Below are 17,109 nucleotides of genomic sequence, written 5' to 3'. Positions count from 1 at the left end.
CTTGTCTTTATGGAATGTAAAATATAGTCAGAATAATGCAAGTTATGTCCCTTGTCTTTATGGAATGTAAAATATAGTCAGAATAATGCAAGTTATGTCCCTTGTCTTTATGGAATGTAAAATATAGCATAATGCAAGTTATGCCCCATGTCTTCATGGAATGTATAGTCGGCATAGTGCAAGTTATGTCTCTTGTCTGTGTGACTTGGAAGTCAGCACATATACACAATATACATCCTACTTTTCACATTTATTTTGAGGAGATTTTGAGAAGAGCTGTTGAATGGTCATAAAGAACAGTATGTGAATTGCAACAATTAAACAGAATATTCATCACCATATCCAACAATCATAGGCATATAGTGAGAAAGACTATTGTTAATGTACTCATGGAGGGGAAAGGGGGGAAGTGGTCATCATCTTGTGAAAAGGAAAATGGAGGTGCTTGTCTTCAGTGAATTTAAAAAATTGAAAACTTTCAGTGACTCCAATAAAATTGCATAGTTTTTGTTGAATGTATTATTCAAAATTGCTTCTTGGCAGTACTGTATTAAAAGTTACAGTATTTTGCATTTCTTTTCACTGTAATTTGAAATTTGAAACAACTACTGACAATCAGTTATTAACTGCTTTGATTTGGAAATTATGATCTCAGCCTAAGTAAAACTTATCGATATACACTCTTAGATTAATACAGTTTATTAATAGTTGTTTATGTTGACTGTTCTTAGAGTATTGGTACATATACTAATAATATCACCTATTACTTGTACAGGTATGGAAACAGAAGAAGGTGTGGGAGGGGTTTGTAAAGTGCTGTGAGAAGACCAGACCCCAGTCATTCCAAGTCCTCTTGCAGCTTCCAGCTCCTCAGCTCAAAAATGTATTCGAGCTCAGCCCTGACCAACGTGGGCCATTACTGCTGCATGTTAATTCCTTCACACCTCAGCAGGTGAGTTTTTCGTGTCAGTTACTTTTGCTAGTTAAGGTAATAACACTTTTCCAAAAATTTAAAACTGGATTTGGTAAATCCTATTGCATATGTAATTGGCCCTGTCTTTCTTTATTCACATTAATCGATGTACAACTTTGCAGATTGCATGACTCACGTCCATGTGACATCATTGCAGGAACCCCCACATTGCAAATCACTTTTGTTCTACAATTGTTGTGTGTTTAGTTTCTCTGGATTTTTTCAGATTGCAAACTCATATTTTCAAAATAGATGGCTATTCCCCCCCCCACCAAGATAAACAATACTGTATATTGGATGAGGAAGTTTCATATGCAGCCATTGTTTAAAAGGAATGCATGATTAGCAGTATTATCCTCACTGACAAATCCTTTTAAACCCTCCCATACCTTCCAGCAAATACAAACATACTCATTGACAAACCAGTCATCCTTTTAAACCCTCCCATACCTTCCAGCAAATACAAACATACTCATTGACAAATCAGTCCTTTTAAACCCTCCCATACCTTCCAGCAAATACAAACATACTCATTGACAAATCAGCCATCCTTTTAAACCCTCCCATACCTTCCAGCAAATACAAACATTCTCATTGACAAATCGGTCATCCTTTTAAACCCTACCATACCTTCCAGCAAATACAAACATTCTCATTGACAAATCAGTCAACTCAAACTGGTGTGTGGGGTGGTGGTTTTTTAAACGTAGCTTTAACAATTTTTCAGTACTATCACTATGTCTGAAGTGTGGCAGCTTATGGTGGTGTCTAGCACTGGGGCATCATACCACAGACATGTAGTATCTTGTCTCACTCAGGCACATTATTCCTGACACCAGGCCAACCATTCCTAACACTAACTTCTTAATGTTGAGTGCCGAGTGAGGCAGCTGCTGGTACCATTGTTCTAAGTCTTTGGTATGACTCAGCAGGGGTTTGAACCTGAAACATCCCACATCTGAGGCAGTATTTTTCTCAGCCCTCCTTGGATGTGCAAAAACCTTGTGCTGATGTGCCATTAAACCCTGTACATGCATACATTTTTCCATTTCTACTTAGGCCACCAGAGCAGTTCCATCTTAAACTGGTAAGCTTCTGGTTGTTGGATGGCAACTCAGTATTTGTAATGGGACATAATGGATGTGAGTTTCTTCTCTTGGTATGGTATATATTGATCAGAAAGATGAAATTTCTAATTGGAATATCTTCAGGAGATAGCAGAAATTATTTTCTAACATTAATGTGATTAGGTAATGTTATAAATATCAATAAAGTGTTCATAACTTTTGTCCATGATTGTAGATTGTACTTTAACAGAATGCTCATTTGTAAAGAGGATGCTTACTTGACAAACTTTTATCCATGATTGTATGATGTAATAACATTTTGAGGTATCTTTTTAGTTCAGAACATTGTAGAAACAGACTTGTTTACATAGCAAGAGTTGAAGGTTATTCTTGTTTACAGTTTGACCTGTGTTTTGTTGTTGGAGAATCTTCACATTCTATTATGTTATAGGTCAAGTGAGAATCTGTATAAATAAAGACTTGATAAATAAATAATGCATTCCTGTTTTAAGATAAGTCTGGTTAATCCATTTGTCAGATTTACAGTTGTGTTAAGATATAATTCCAGAGGAATTATTTATTCAAATTATTCCATGGAATTACTAAAGTGTTCATGTGTTCATTGACTCTGGATTAACACATTATTTTTGAAAATATTAAAAACTAGTTCAAAGACAGTCTGGATTGCATCATTGTGGTACATTTGGACATTGAAGACTATTGAAATTCATTTAGAACATTCTGTACTTTCAGACTTGTGATAGGACATTTTGGATTTGGGATTTAATTCACAATACTGTAAGTGTCTCTTAAATTTTCACTTTGTAACTTTGAGGGGCCCCGTGTGGCCGAGTGTTCTAATGCGCTCTCTGTTATGAATCACTGCCATCTCACCTCTGTCTGCATGGGTTCGAGTCTAGGATTCGGCCAATGTGGATATGTGAGAAAGCTTGCCAGTAGCTTCTCGTGGGTCGGTGGTTCTTCCCGAGGTTTTCCCGGGTTCTTCCTCCACCATTAATACTGGCCGCCATGCATAGCCTATCGTGTGCTGAAAATGGCGTTAAACCCCACATCAACAACAATTGTAACTTTGAGAGATAAATAATTTGTTGATTTTACTAAACTTTTGGGGTTTTTTTTAATGTTACTTAGCTTAAGACCTATTGTCATAATAGTAAGTATTCTGAAACAAATATAATTTACTAACAATTCATTTTTCTAGAAAATGCACATTCCAGCAGCAATTATAAATGTGCTTGAGACAGACCCAATGGTGGCAAAACATGAAGCTGAGCTCCAGGCTCAAAAAGAACAGGAGGAGAAGGATCGACTTGCTGCTGAGGAGATCATCAGGGAACACAAGGCTGAGGAGGAGAGACGCAGACTTCAGGTAGAAGTTTACTCTATTCACTTTATTTATGACGCTTCAATTGTCATGGAATTTGTGGTTGTAATAATCAATCAATGTCCAGGGAACATTGTGGAATCTAGAGTGCATTTTGTGGTTGTAACAATCAGTCTATGTCCAAGGGATATTGTGGAATCTAGAATGTATTTAATGGTTGTAATAATCACATAAAAAAACAGGACATAATTGCATGTAGAGTACAGTTTTGCATAATTAATAATTAATGTTTGTTTGACACAAAATATTTTAGTGTTAAACGCTGTTAGTGGCAAAAATATTCTGTAGTTGGCACAAAAATTAAATTTCTAAAGGATAATTTTTTTTTTAAATTGATTACTAATATCTTCAAGAATTACTGACATTTTAGAAATTCCTCGGCTGGAAATGTGATTTTCTGGAAGTGAAAATTTGCCATACCTTGATTTGATTGGTTTGTAGCCTTCAGAACTTTACATTGTTTTTCTGACTTTCTGATTATGGTCAGATGCAATGCCACATAGTCAAGCTAAAATTATTGATCAACTATAATTAAATGTGTCAACCTTGTCACATCAAGGAACACTAAGAGTCTTTTAAGTGAGTAACAATTTTAAATTCCCCAAATGTTACTTTGACCAAGTATTCAGGAAGACCTCTGTCAAAAGATTTTTATTCAGATTGTCATATTCCTTGGGAGTTGTCTATAATGACAGCTTTACAGTTTTGATGGAAACAAGTATATCTCTTTAATACAGTATTGGTAGTATCTGTGTGTGTTATCACTGTGCTAACCAACAGATGGCTGACTTTTTGAAAGGTCATTGGCATCTTGACCCACTAGAGGACAACCGTGATACAACACAGAAGTAACAATGATCCATCCTTGACAACAATGGAACCCATATTAATTTCAACCTGCCCAGTCTACAACTGCATAGAGAGTTTGCAGATATAAATCTGGGGTAAAACTGTGGCTAAATCTGCACCTTCTTCTGTATTGTTTACATCAACTGATAGTTTTTGATTCCATTCCTAGGTTGTGTGGACATCATCAGTTCATAGTCTTAATAATGGCATCAAGCTAGGATGTTAATAAGTTGATCGTACTGTATTCTTCCTGATATAAATTTTACTTTAGTTAACCATAAAGGTGTGAACTGGCATGCTTCAATTTCATGACCTGGCACTTACACCACCCCAAATTTTGGGATCCTCTTTTTCGTTTCCTCATGTCCAGGTTTGGTTTTCCATTGCATAGTGATGAGAGTGACCCAGATTAGACCAGTATATAACACCCCATCAGAGGCAGATTTATTTACTAACAGAAACTTGACACCTTTGAAAATAAATGAATTCACAGAAGTTTTGTTCACAGGATGCACTTTTAAACATGGATGACTTTTCCTTTCAAAATGTGGGCAAATTGAAATAAATATTTTTTAAATGTGTTATTTTCTGTAAAGCCTTTTTTTTAAAAATTGCCTTTAACATAGATATTTCCAACATTTTCCATTTCTGACAAAGGAGCTGTGGTAGCTTAGTGGTAAAACAATTGGACTTGTAATCCAAGGGTTGCAGGTTCAGTACCTGCCCAGGCCAATACAGGTCAGCTCCCTTGTGTCCTTGGAAAAAGCGCTTACCTCCCATTTCCTCAGCATGGTATAGTCCATACAAGTGCCAACAAAACCAATAAATAAAACCCATATTTGTTCCAGATGACATGTAAAATAAGGTTCTGAATGATGAACTGTTTTATGGTGGATGTAATTGCTAAGGAAAATTGGAGTAATTTGCCCCTGTATTTTAATCTTGCTCATTCTGTTCTATTCATTAATGACATTGGAAAGTTACAAATACTGACATATATTTCTGTTCACTGTAATATGATATATCATGATATAAAATGTCTGCTCACTATCTTGTAGTGTGTTGGCATGTGTACAGTGGTTTAATTCACTAATTGATAAAGTTGTGAGATCTTCTTTTTTAATCATTCTTGTACATTACCTATCTGCTACTTGCAAGAAGAAAAAGCAACCAACATATCTACAGACAAGCAACCAGCATATCATACAGACAAAGAAAATTATGGGTGACTAGACAGTCTATCACATTTCTTCTTACAGTTTCTGCAAGAGGCAGTTTCATTTCATTAATGCCATAATGCCTTGCTTGACTACATGGATTAGTGAAAATTAGGTCCAGATTATAATAATGATTATGATAAAAAATGTTCCAAAGGCAAGGCCATCAGTTAGAAAGGATAAAGAATTATGTAAAAAGCAGTACAGTCTAGATTTGGATCCAAGCTTATTTGCAACCCATTAAAATGTATTGTGTGTCAGTATTAATTAGTATAACCTATATTATAATTCAAGCTTAACTACAACCCATTACAAGTTATTGTGTATCTTTATAACTTAGTACAGTTGAGATTAGAATCTAAGCTTAATTCCAACACATTAACATGTTAACCCCTGGTGACGAGTTTACGTGGCAGGAAGTAGTAGCCTACTGCCGAGCACTGTAGCATCAAGGTCATGTAAGATACACTAAAGTGGGTGATATTATAGAAAGGTAGACAGATGTAGCTCTACATTGATACCAAATAATCTGGAAGTTCTAGTTGCACTACAAAATACAGAGGGAAAAACCACATTTTTTGGACCCAATTTTTTTCCCCACCCAAAATTTGTCCATGGTCGGAATCCAATTTTGTGTCCGGATTTTAGACTTTTTGGTCTCATATCTAAGTCAGACTGGTATGAACTGCATACAGACAGATGAACCTTTGCAAAAGTAGGATAAGATGGGCATTTGGAATAAAGAGTGGTCTTGATACAAAAATAATGGGTTCGTTAAGTAGAAAGAAGAAAAAAAGAACTTTTACCCTTCTGCTCATGCGCGAGCCAAATAGCTAATGAAAAATTATGTTTCTAGCACAACTAGGCATTATGTTATTAGAAAATCACCTGTAAGTTGATTTATTAGGATTTATTCAGAAATAGCTTTCAGAATGTGTTTCCTTCTCGAATTTCAGGTGAAAACGACAAAAACCTCCAGGGGTTAATGTGTTAAAATGTAATGTGTGTCACAATAAATTAGTACAGCCTAGATTAGGATTCAAACTTGACTGCAACCCATTACAAATTATTGTGTATCACTATAACTTGATGCAGCCCAGATCAGAATCCAACCTTAATTGCAAACCATCGTAATTTTTTTGTATCACTCTGCAGCTTTGCTGTATCTCAGCATACTGCAGTACAGTTTTATTTGGCTATACCCCTCTAATTACACTTATGCCTAGCAATGCAGAGTAATTAGAAAATTTGGATGTTACAACATATTTGGATGCAGGGCAGAAAAATGGTTAGTGTCAAAATGTAAGCATAGTTTCAAATAGTACTACCTTGAGCCTAACTTTTATAGCTGTCATTTCTTTACAATGATGCAACAGAATTTCTGATTGTAAATTAATTGAGTGTACCTTCAACTCACGTAGGAATCCGAGGAACAACTCAAAGAAAATGTTCCAGTAACAGAAAAGATACAAGATTCACAGGAGGCACGGCAGACACGAAAGGATGAGGAGGAGGCAGGTAGGAGGAAGGCAGGAGAGGAGCTTGACAAATATAAATCTGAGGAAGTATTGGTGAAGAGGAGGGGGATAGAAGAACAGAGGAGGCGGATAGAGGAGGAGGCAGCCAAAAAGAAGAGAGATGCAGCAAAGTTAGATTTTAAGGTCATTTATGTACATTTTTTATTATTCACATGTGAGATGTGAGCTTATGGTATGGCCTGTGTCCATTGTTTGTCCATCTGCATTTGATTGTTACCACTGTGGAGGCTTCATTTTGATCTCATTGGAATAAACTTTGAACAGAAGTTTATGTTGTTTATCATTGGTCAAAATTAAAATTTTTAGACACAGGCCCAGGACTGATGACTATAAAAGTCCCAAGCCCTCTTTCAAATTCCACAAGCCCAGACCACTACTAAATGCCTCCGTCTAGTACAAGTGGTAACGTTTTATCAACACAAATTAACTATGCATCTAGCATCAGTTTTATTTATCTATATTGGGTTGTTCCATTTCTTGATCTTATATGATCTTATATATATATATATACACATACACAGATTAGGACAATGAGTTCACCCACTGCAGTCTTCCAGTGCACCACACTAGTGATTGTGAGCCAATTAAATAAACCATGAAATGGTGGTTTATACCTGACCTCTTTGCCTTTTGATTATCCTTATTTAAACTGCCTGAAGGATAGTTTTACATCAGCTCCAGTCTTTACTGCTTACTATTTATACATGCTAAATGTAATAGGCATATACTGAACTGTTTAAATTTTGGTTCTATTTTAGAAGATTTCTGAAAATTATATTTTTCAAATACAAGCAGTTCAGTGGTTTTCTGAGTAAAAATTTTGTATCTTAGATGACATGCCGTGTTATTGATGGACAGCATCTTGAAAATCAGTTTTAGCATTTTATCAACATGATTGAAGCTTTCTCGAGTAGATTAGATTTTTTTTTTAACAAGCCCGATTGGCTTATCACTTAGAAATAAAGGATGGGCCCAGTCTGAAATTAGAGAGGCATCAGGCTATCAGATTTTTTAACCCTGTCAATATTATGAGCAAGATCTATGCATATTAATGAAGCAGTCTTACATTTGATTGGCTGAGTTTATCAGTACTCTGGAGGCCATTAATGTCTGATCTTTAACAAACCTGGAATATATGCTTATGTCATCAAGATTTCAGACAAGTTTGAAAATGAATTGGATACATGCATATTAATGAGGTAATCTTGCATCTGATTGGCTCAAATTTGTTATGACTCTTGAGTTTATATTTTGTATTCCCATTGGAATAATCTCCAATCATGAAGATGTCTAGTGAGTTTTTATTATGAGTAAGATCTCCACATGTTAATAAAATGAGAACAGTATAATCTGTTGATTTTTTTTCTCTTAATATACGTGTCTGCTCTCTCTTTATCTCTCTCTCTCTCTCTCTCTCTCTCTCTCTCTCTCTCTCGGAAAACAAGGGAAGCAGCCTATGGTTATGGATGATTGAGAATCACAGGTTAATGGTAACATATTTCTATATCACATATTTCTTCCTGTTATGGATAGCATGGAGACCAGATATAAAAAAAAAAAAAAATGTAAATTTCAATGTAAAAATTAAATATTAGCAAAATAATACACTTTAGGGATTTAAATGAATAGATTTTTGTTTGCAAGTACTTGTGTATTTCATATATTGATTATACCCTATTAAGAAGAAAATTCTAGAAAAAAATTATGTCTAAAAACTAGAGTTTGACAGTTGCAAGTATTATCATGTTACTGTGTTCAAAACATTTTCCTTTTCATGTTATCACATGTAGTATCTATTATTTTATGGCATTTTATATATTTAGTGTCATTACTCACAAATTATTTTGAAATTTTATATTTTGTATTTTTAGCTTTTATTGTAAAAAAATCACCTTATTATGCTTTCCTCCTGTAACTAATTACCAATATCAAGAAACCCATGGCCTTAAAAAACCTGTGAATTATATTTTTATTTCTTATGAAAATCATGTAACTCTAGACCACAAGGTTTTGTCTGTAAACTTTAAACTTTTAAACATGTTTTGGTGGCTTTATGATCAAGAGACTGTGTATAATGACCAGGTATCTTTGGGGGGAATTTTCATCAGACTATAGTTAAATAGGCAAAATGAACATAGCTTAAAGTTTGTGGGATAGTTTACATAGGTCATGCAGGGATGGTCCTGGCTTTTATAAAGTTGTCGCCCAAAAAATGGTCAACCTCATTATTTTGTCACCAATTTTCAAAAAATGTTGCCAGAACAAGTAGTGAATATTTTTCCAAGTCTATTAATGTAATAGGCAACGAAAATTGAAAAAGATGGGATATTTATTACTTTATTGACAACAAGCAATACAGCCATAATATTACAGAATAAATCATTTCATGACTATTTTGTACTACTTCCATGGTCTTTGCATCCTGCATCACTGTTAGTGCATAGGTATGACTGTTGTCACCTGAAATAAATGCAGTATCAAATGTAAAATATCTACTTTCCTGAAATCTACAGTCTCTCTCTCTCATTTTGTAATAGAAACATCAGGTATTAAGCAAATCTTAATTATGTATATTATTTTCCAAATAATAGTTTTGTAAGGAACTTTACTTAATGACATCTTAATACTAAAACTCTATTATCATACTTTGCAATGTAAGATAAGTGACGTATAATGTGACCACCGATTTCATGCGTTCAGGAATTAAATCCTCCCCCCTTTATGGCTAGCTTCACAAAGTACATCTCAGAAATTTAATTTTGCCGCGCTTTACATGATTTGCTTGTAGTGAATTGCTTCCTAAATCCCAAGAATGATCACTGAATGTTGTAGATTTTTTCTCTACAAGCAAACTGGGATCTCCATTCCCACCAGTGAAACTTACACAAGTCAACACCTGGCATTAATGTACCATATATATATAAGCATTAATTGCCATCATTAAATTAAAAGAAGGACTTAAGAAATATATCACAGAGCATATGCGCCCCCAAAAAACTAATTCAGAATAAATATGTTATTTAGTAAGCAGTGTTATATGCATATACAAGTTAACAATAAGGAATTAAGGTGGGATATAAAATGTGGGAAATAGTTATCACATGTATGCTAGCTTGAGACCACGTTCGAACTGTTAACATAAATTCACACCCATTTTAGGCATTGTTAGTTATAACTAAAATGGGCATTGTTTATTTGTCAGTCAGTTGCTAGTGCTTTCGCTCACTATAGAACAGGTGGTTTCTTTGAAGTATGTCAAAGGGGCTTGAGTCTAAACTTTAACTATTGTGCAGTTTGGGCACAGCTGACTAGAATTTGAAATGGGGACACATTGGGCAGGATAAGCACATTCCACAGTGAGGAGCGACGTGTCCTTTGAGAATTTCACGTGTATTGGACCTGAAAAATCTGTGAATATTTAGTGAAAACGATGCTTAAATATGCCACAAAAAACTTTCCAATGATAGGTCTCAATCTGCATGTTTTTAGATTCAATCTCCCAACTTGGATTTTTAACAGATTTATTTTTTGCATGACACACAGTAATAACTTTACGGTATTAACTAAATTTATTTAATGACTATTTGAATTTGGAAATCTTTCTGTACATTTGAAACTTCAACACAGAAGGGGCATTTTTTGTTGGAACATATTCAGATTTCTTGGAACTATTGGATTTGCAAGGAAATAGGAATTAATTCACCATGCTGTAAGTTAATTTAATTCCTTCACTCCTGTATTTAAATTATTTTCAGTTATGCATAACTTGTTTGTTTTGCTATTTCTTGTTGTGTACTTTAAGTCCCTGGAGTTGTAACATGGGATTGATGGCAAAAGTTAAAGATCAATGAGCAAAATTAACATATATTACTTACCCCACCTGGATTCATGTTTGGTGACGCACTCATTCTTCAAAATATCACAGCCAGTTGTAAATGAATTGACGACTTGTGCCTTGATAAATATATCATAGAACATCTTAAACTTCGTATCATATCTCAGCCACGGATGCCCAAGTTTCCAGCTGTCGAGAAATTTTTGGCAACTTTTGACCCATTCATCCTAATAAGTTGTTGCACTTGAAGCATTACTACCATCACTCTCATGTAGATGATGTTGGGCTGTCAGGTGTAACATCAGGTTCAGCGACTGTGTTGTTTGATGAATTTGCACTAAATCCAAATGCAGTTAATTTTGTTAACTTACTCTTAGGATGAGACGATGAACACGCAACCTCTAACTTAACGTTTACCCATGATAAGGTTGTACTTTTGACAGTATATAATTCTGAGTGAGATGTTTTCCATTTGCTTTGAATTTATACACAGCAATTGGTACTTCAAAAGTAATCAGTTTTCTCTGAAGTTTGAGCAAAACTATTTTGTTGGTTCATTTTAAAAAAACAACAGAAGGATTAACCATCGTTCAGTTAATTGTAGCTGTTTCTGTTAACATCTTCAGAGGTCGGTCAATTGTAGGTATAGTCTGGTAGCATGACTGAGTGTATCACAGCATACAATACTCACGCCAGATGTCAACATAAACGAATTATGGTGTAACAATGCACTGTAAAGATGGGTTTGTCAATACAAACAAAGGATTTGTTTATGTAACAGATAGATTCCGGTACATTGTGAATCCAAGTTTGTGGCTTCCTTTTGTAGTCCTTTTGAATGTCTCCACTCCATATCCATGACTGTATGTACAAATTAAACAGCCAAAAATGCTGTCGCCAGACGGTATGTCTTGTTGCCAATAAGGAAAACGAGGTCGAAATTTGCGAAATTGGCGAAACCCAGGATGATCCCTGATCATGTGCTTAAAACACTACTTAAACCTTAGTAAGGCTGCAACATTTATTATAATTTCTAAACTTGTACATGGCTTACAATAAATGAAACAAGGAAAAACCCAATAATACAGCTGAATAAAATAGGCAATACAACTGGATGTGTTGCTTGGACATGTGTATTGGATATTTATTTTTATCAGTAATTTCATTAATTCAACCTGGTGTTTAATGTTTTAAAATCTGTACTGTAATTTCTGCTTGTCTCCATCAAATACACTCCATTATCACATTAACATTAGGGATAGAAGCCTGCCCTACTAAAAAGATGAAAATTCATCTTTTCACTGTCCTGCAGAGCTGGCTTCTCCAATATCTCCTATATTCACTGCTTCCCCACAGAGCATTCACCATGAATTATAGAGAGACAATAGCACTGCATCATTGTTATCACAGGGAACAGTTTAGCCTGAAACTTAAGCAGACCATGAACAGAAGACTTTAACAGTGAGTGAAAAGATACTCCTGAGCAACGGCCCTACTCCAGTCTTCAGCAGAAGATACAGGCACTCAGCAACAAACAGGGAGTGGAAATTGTATGAATACCACAATCTCCAGGGTTCTTTTCACAGCTGTTTGATACCAGATAGGTCAGTGGCAAGCTGAGGCTGATCATAGGCTTCAGTTGCCTCAATGAATTCATTTTTCTACTGAGGTCAGTATTGGGATGGTGAGATCTGTATGACTCTCCATCACAAGGGTCAAGTATGCCATCAGTGTTGATCACACAGATGCCTACTTTCATGTCCCTATTCACCCAGAATCACAAATGTTTCTTCAGTTTGCTTATCACAACAAAATTGACCAACTATGAATTGCATTGTCACCTTGTTGCAGTTGACATCCTCTATAGCAATGGCAGCATATCTGGGTGATCCCCAAAAATTATGTGATAGGTGTTATTCTCTTCAAGGACAGAAGTAATCTTTTATCCCTTGTGAATCATGTCTCTTTTCTTATTAATTGGGAAAATATCTGACCTTCACCCATCCTGGTGTTTTGTCCATCTGGATATAGAGTCAATTACCAGTCTCAGTCTTGTATGTCTCCCACATATCCACATAATATGGATTTTCGAACTCATAGAGTCTTTTCCAACAGGACTGGAGTTCCAATGCGAGAGCTCTTGCAACTCATCAGATTAACTTATGTGGCATTGGATTTGGCCCCTTTGTGCCACCTTTATATGCCTTTACAAGATTATGGTCAAATGACTTTGCTAACACAATAGAACCCTTTTCCAGTCAACCCACTCAAAAGAACAATGTCATGAACAAGGTACACAACAGGAATTCCTCAGGAAAAGCCCCAACTGGAAGTGACTATGTACTAATGCTAGTAAGTATGGTTGAGGAGCCCACTTGTTGTCAGACATTAAATATGGTCAGCTGCAAATAGGGACCATGAGAACTGCCTCTTTACATCAACCTTCCGACGAAAGCTATTATAAATGAGTTTCAGTTCTAGATGGACTGATTCTGCAAGAAGTTAGTCCTGATTATGTCAGCCAGTGCCATAGTGGTGACTTAACTTCCTCAAACAGGGGCACCAAATTGCTTGACCTACAAGTGCTGAATTGAAGAAAAAAAAAGATTCTGGCTTCCCGGTTTGTATAGTGACAGGTGGTACAGTCTATAAACCAGTCTAATACACATGTTGTGAATTTGCCATTGTAGTGCTGAAATTAACATAGTGGTTGTGTATTTTGTTTGTCTTTAGAGTTAATCAGTATTGCAGTGGGGTGAATAAGGTCTTTGTCTGTTAAACCAGCAAGTGAGAATCATTTGAGGGATTCGACTAAGCTTTAAAGGCTTGTGATGTTTGTTTTTCCCACCAAAATGTTAGTGATTACATCCCAGTCACCAAGTTATTGTTTAATCTGGACCAAAACAAGTAATAACCACAAATGAGAATTTAATGTAACATATTTCACCATGCTAAAAACTGGAAGTGTTGCTTTCAAATGGACCAAAGGAGACAAGATAAAATTCAAAGTAGAAACTTTGCGTGAAATTGGTTATTAAATGATTAGTAGAGTACTTCATTATACATGTGGAACACATTTATAATGTCTGCTGAGCATACATCTGGATTAAGATAATTTTACATAATAACAAGGAAACTAATAATAATTATTCATGACTGCTGAGGACTAAAATAACATGCATACGGTATCGTTTTGTATTGTTTATCCATCTCTTGTATCGATATGTGTATCATTTCAGCCAAAGAATCGGTGCATCGATATATTGATGAATTGTTTTACCCCTATTTCAGACTTGCCAATATTATGATTTTGCAGTAAGTCTTCTAAAAAATTACCCTTAAAATACGAACTTATTGCATAAAAGCAAAAACTATCATTGACAAAAAAGAAAGGCCCTATACGCTGAAGGCTTATGTGAGGAAAAGTAGAGTGTTTTCAGGGAGTTGTGTCAGTATCATTGTTCCTTTGAATGCCTCAATCCCTTAAATAGCCTATATGGAGGAAATGTGGGCACCAACTACCATCAAAAGCTACTACTCCATGATATCTAACACATTCAGGCAGAAGATATATCAATCCTGATAAAGACCTTATCCAATCTAGAAGCCAATTTCAGTGAATGGACTAAACTTCCTCACACTGGTTCTGGAATCTGTCCAAGAGTTTACATGGCTCAATTCAGACAAATTTGAGTCATTAGCCCAGACCTCATTGAAGCTATTATCATACAAAACCTCTTTCCTGATAACTTTAGTTCAGGCATGAAGGTTGAGCAACTTGCATGCATTTTCATCTACACAAATTCTTTCTGCAACATGCACGTTTAATCTTCTGACCTTGAGGTCAAGGTCACACATTTTGTAGCAATACATTGAGTTTAACCTTGATTGTTATGATGGATGTAATAAATGATGAAGCCATGTAGTCTGTATAATGCTTAGTATCTTCACTGTTATAAAACTCCACGCTTAGAATTAAATTAAGGAATAATAAAGCTTTGCACTCGGATGCCATGTTTCCCTGTGAAAGATTGCAGTCTTGTAATACTTTCAGACCAAACTCAGCATTTCAGTTTTTTTTTTGTTTACAATTCTTCTTTGGGAGGAAAGTTTGCACTGAAATCAAATAAAAATTATATCATAACAAGAAGTCTGATATAGATCAGTAGAACCCAGTACCTAGTGATTCCAGATAGATAGGTAGTGTTGCCTATGTTAAACATTTCTAGTGATATGGAGAACATTAAAGTGATCAATCATCAGTAATTCTAAATTTAAATGAGCTCACATTTTTCCTTGTGTAACATGTAGCATGATATGTGAAATTTATTGCATTCATCGGAAGAAAAAAGATGAATAAGGTGATGTATTCTTTTAGAAATATTTATTTCACACAGATTCAGTGGCTACACACAGATTTGGTGGCTACACACAGATTCAGTGGCTGCACACAGATTCAGTGGTTACACACAGATTCAGTGGTTACACACAGATTCAGTGGTTACACACAGATTCAGTGGCTACACACAGATTTGGTGGCTACACACAGATTCAATGGTTACACACAGATTTGGTGGCTACACACAGATTCAGTGGTTACACACAGATTCAGTGGCTACACACAGATTCAGTGGTTACACACAGATTCACAGGCTACTTAAATATGCATCCCTCTTTGTGGAATAAAATATTTTTTTATACTTTTTCAAGGTGAAGGAAGAACCTCAAGATGAATTTTCAAAAGTCACCAGAACAGTAGTATCGAAAGCAAGTGGTCAGGGTCGAGGGTCAGATGTTATTCAGCTGACTGGGGGTCAGGGTCGAGGGTCAGATGTTATTCAGCTGACTGGGGGTCAGGATGATGATGATGAGCCACAGGAAATGATGATCGATTTGAGCATTGTAAAAACAGAGCCAATGGAATATGAAGAGTCCACTGAAGCTGACGCTGACAAGCAGCAGGAGAAAGCCAGGTCACAGGTGAGTGGGTTAAATGCAAGATATCCTAAAAGGCATGACATGTAAGTCTTTTTGTATCACAGCAGAACAAGTTCATGCTTTATGTGAATTTACAAGACAAAATGTGTATTGCAGATACATTTTCTGTAAATGAGTGTTGAATCACATTAAAAAGTATCTTTGCTATAATATAAATTCCTGGATATAGTAAAATTGACATACTGAATCCTACATTACTTATTTATGTGATAAAGACCCATTCTTAAAATAAATGATTCACAATGCATGACTTGAACTGACCCAGCATATCTAGGATTTGTTGTTTGTCACTGGGGCCTTCTTTTCTTGCAAGAGTTGCTGACCATCTTTGGAAAAATTAACTTCTTAATTAGAGTTTCAAACTATCTGATCTACTATCCATGTACGAGTGGCTGATCACCTTAGGAGAAATTCTCTTCTTGATTAGAATTCTGAACTGTCTATAGATCAGTGTGTCACTGCCCCAGCTAACAAATGTACAGCTACTGTATCAGTTGCTGATCACCTTAGGAGAAATTCTCTTCTTGATTAGAATTCTGAATTGTCTGTAGATCAGTGTGTCACTGTCCCAACTAGCAAATGTACAGCTGCTGTACAGTGTCCTAAGTAACAAATGTACAGCTGTTGTAGTGTCCCAAGTAACCAAAGTACAGCCACTGTACACTCTCCTGAGTAACAAATGCACCGCTACTGTATGCTCTTCAAAGTAACAAATGTACAGCTATTGTACAGTGTCCAAAGTAACCAAGTACAGCCACTATATGCTCTCCTAAATAACAACTGTACAGTGTCCAAATTAACCAATGTACAGCTGCTGTACACACTCCTTAGTAACAAATGTACAGTTACTGTAAGTGTCCTAAGTAACAAATGTACAGTGTCCTATTTAAAAAATGTACAACTACTGTACAGTGTCCTAAGTAACAAATGTGCAGCTACTGTATGGTGTCCTAAGTAACAAATTTACAGCTACTGTATGGTGTCCTAAGTAAAAAATGTACAGCTATTGTACAGTGTAAATAAGTAACAAATGTACAGCTGGTGTACAGTGTCCTAAGTAACAAATGTACAGCTACTATACAGTGTATTAAGTAACAAATGTACAGCTAATGTATGGTGTCTAAGTAACGAATGTACAACTACTGTACAGTGTCCTAAGTAACAAATGTACAACTAATGTTTGGTGACTACGTAATGAATGTACAACTACTACAAATGTACAGTGTC

The 17,109-nt window shown here is 35.6% G+C and overlaps 1 protein-coding gene across 1 annotated transcript in view; it reads left to right on the top strand.

The window, feature by feature from the left end:
- LOC149804344 (symplekin-like) overlaps positions 1-17,109 on the top strand; it is a 102,565-nt gene that overhangs the window by 80,753 nt on the left and 4,703 nt on the right. Inside the window, exons 30-33 of the mRNA XM_089939127.1 lie at positions 776-952; positions 3,263-3,430; positions 6,933-7,172; positions 15,595-15,864. Coding sequence (XP_089795253.1) covers positions 776-952; positions 3,263-3,430; positions 6,933-7,172; positions 15,595-15,864 — 855 coding nt within the window. The remainder of the gene's footprint in view (positions 1-775; positions 953-3,262; positions 3,431-6,932; positions 7,173-15,594; positions 15,865-17,109) is intronic.

The sequence above is a fragment of the Sinohyriopsis cumingii genome, chromosome 2, assembly GCF_028554795.1.
Source record: "Sinohyriopsis cumingii isolate HCF-2022 chromosome 2, ASM2855479v2, whole genome shotgun sequence".
Lineage (NCBI taxonomy): Eukaryota > Metazoa > Mollusca > Bivalvia > Unionida > Unionidae > Sinohyriopsis > Sinohyriopsis cumingii.
This window is presented reverse-complemented; position numbering and strand designations above follow the sequence as displayed.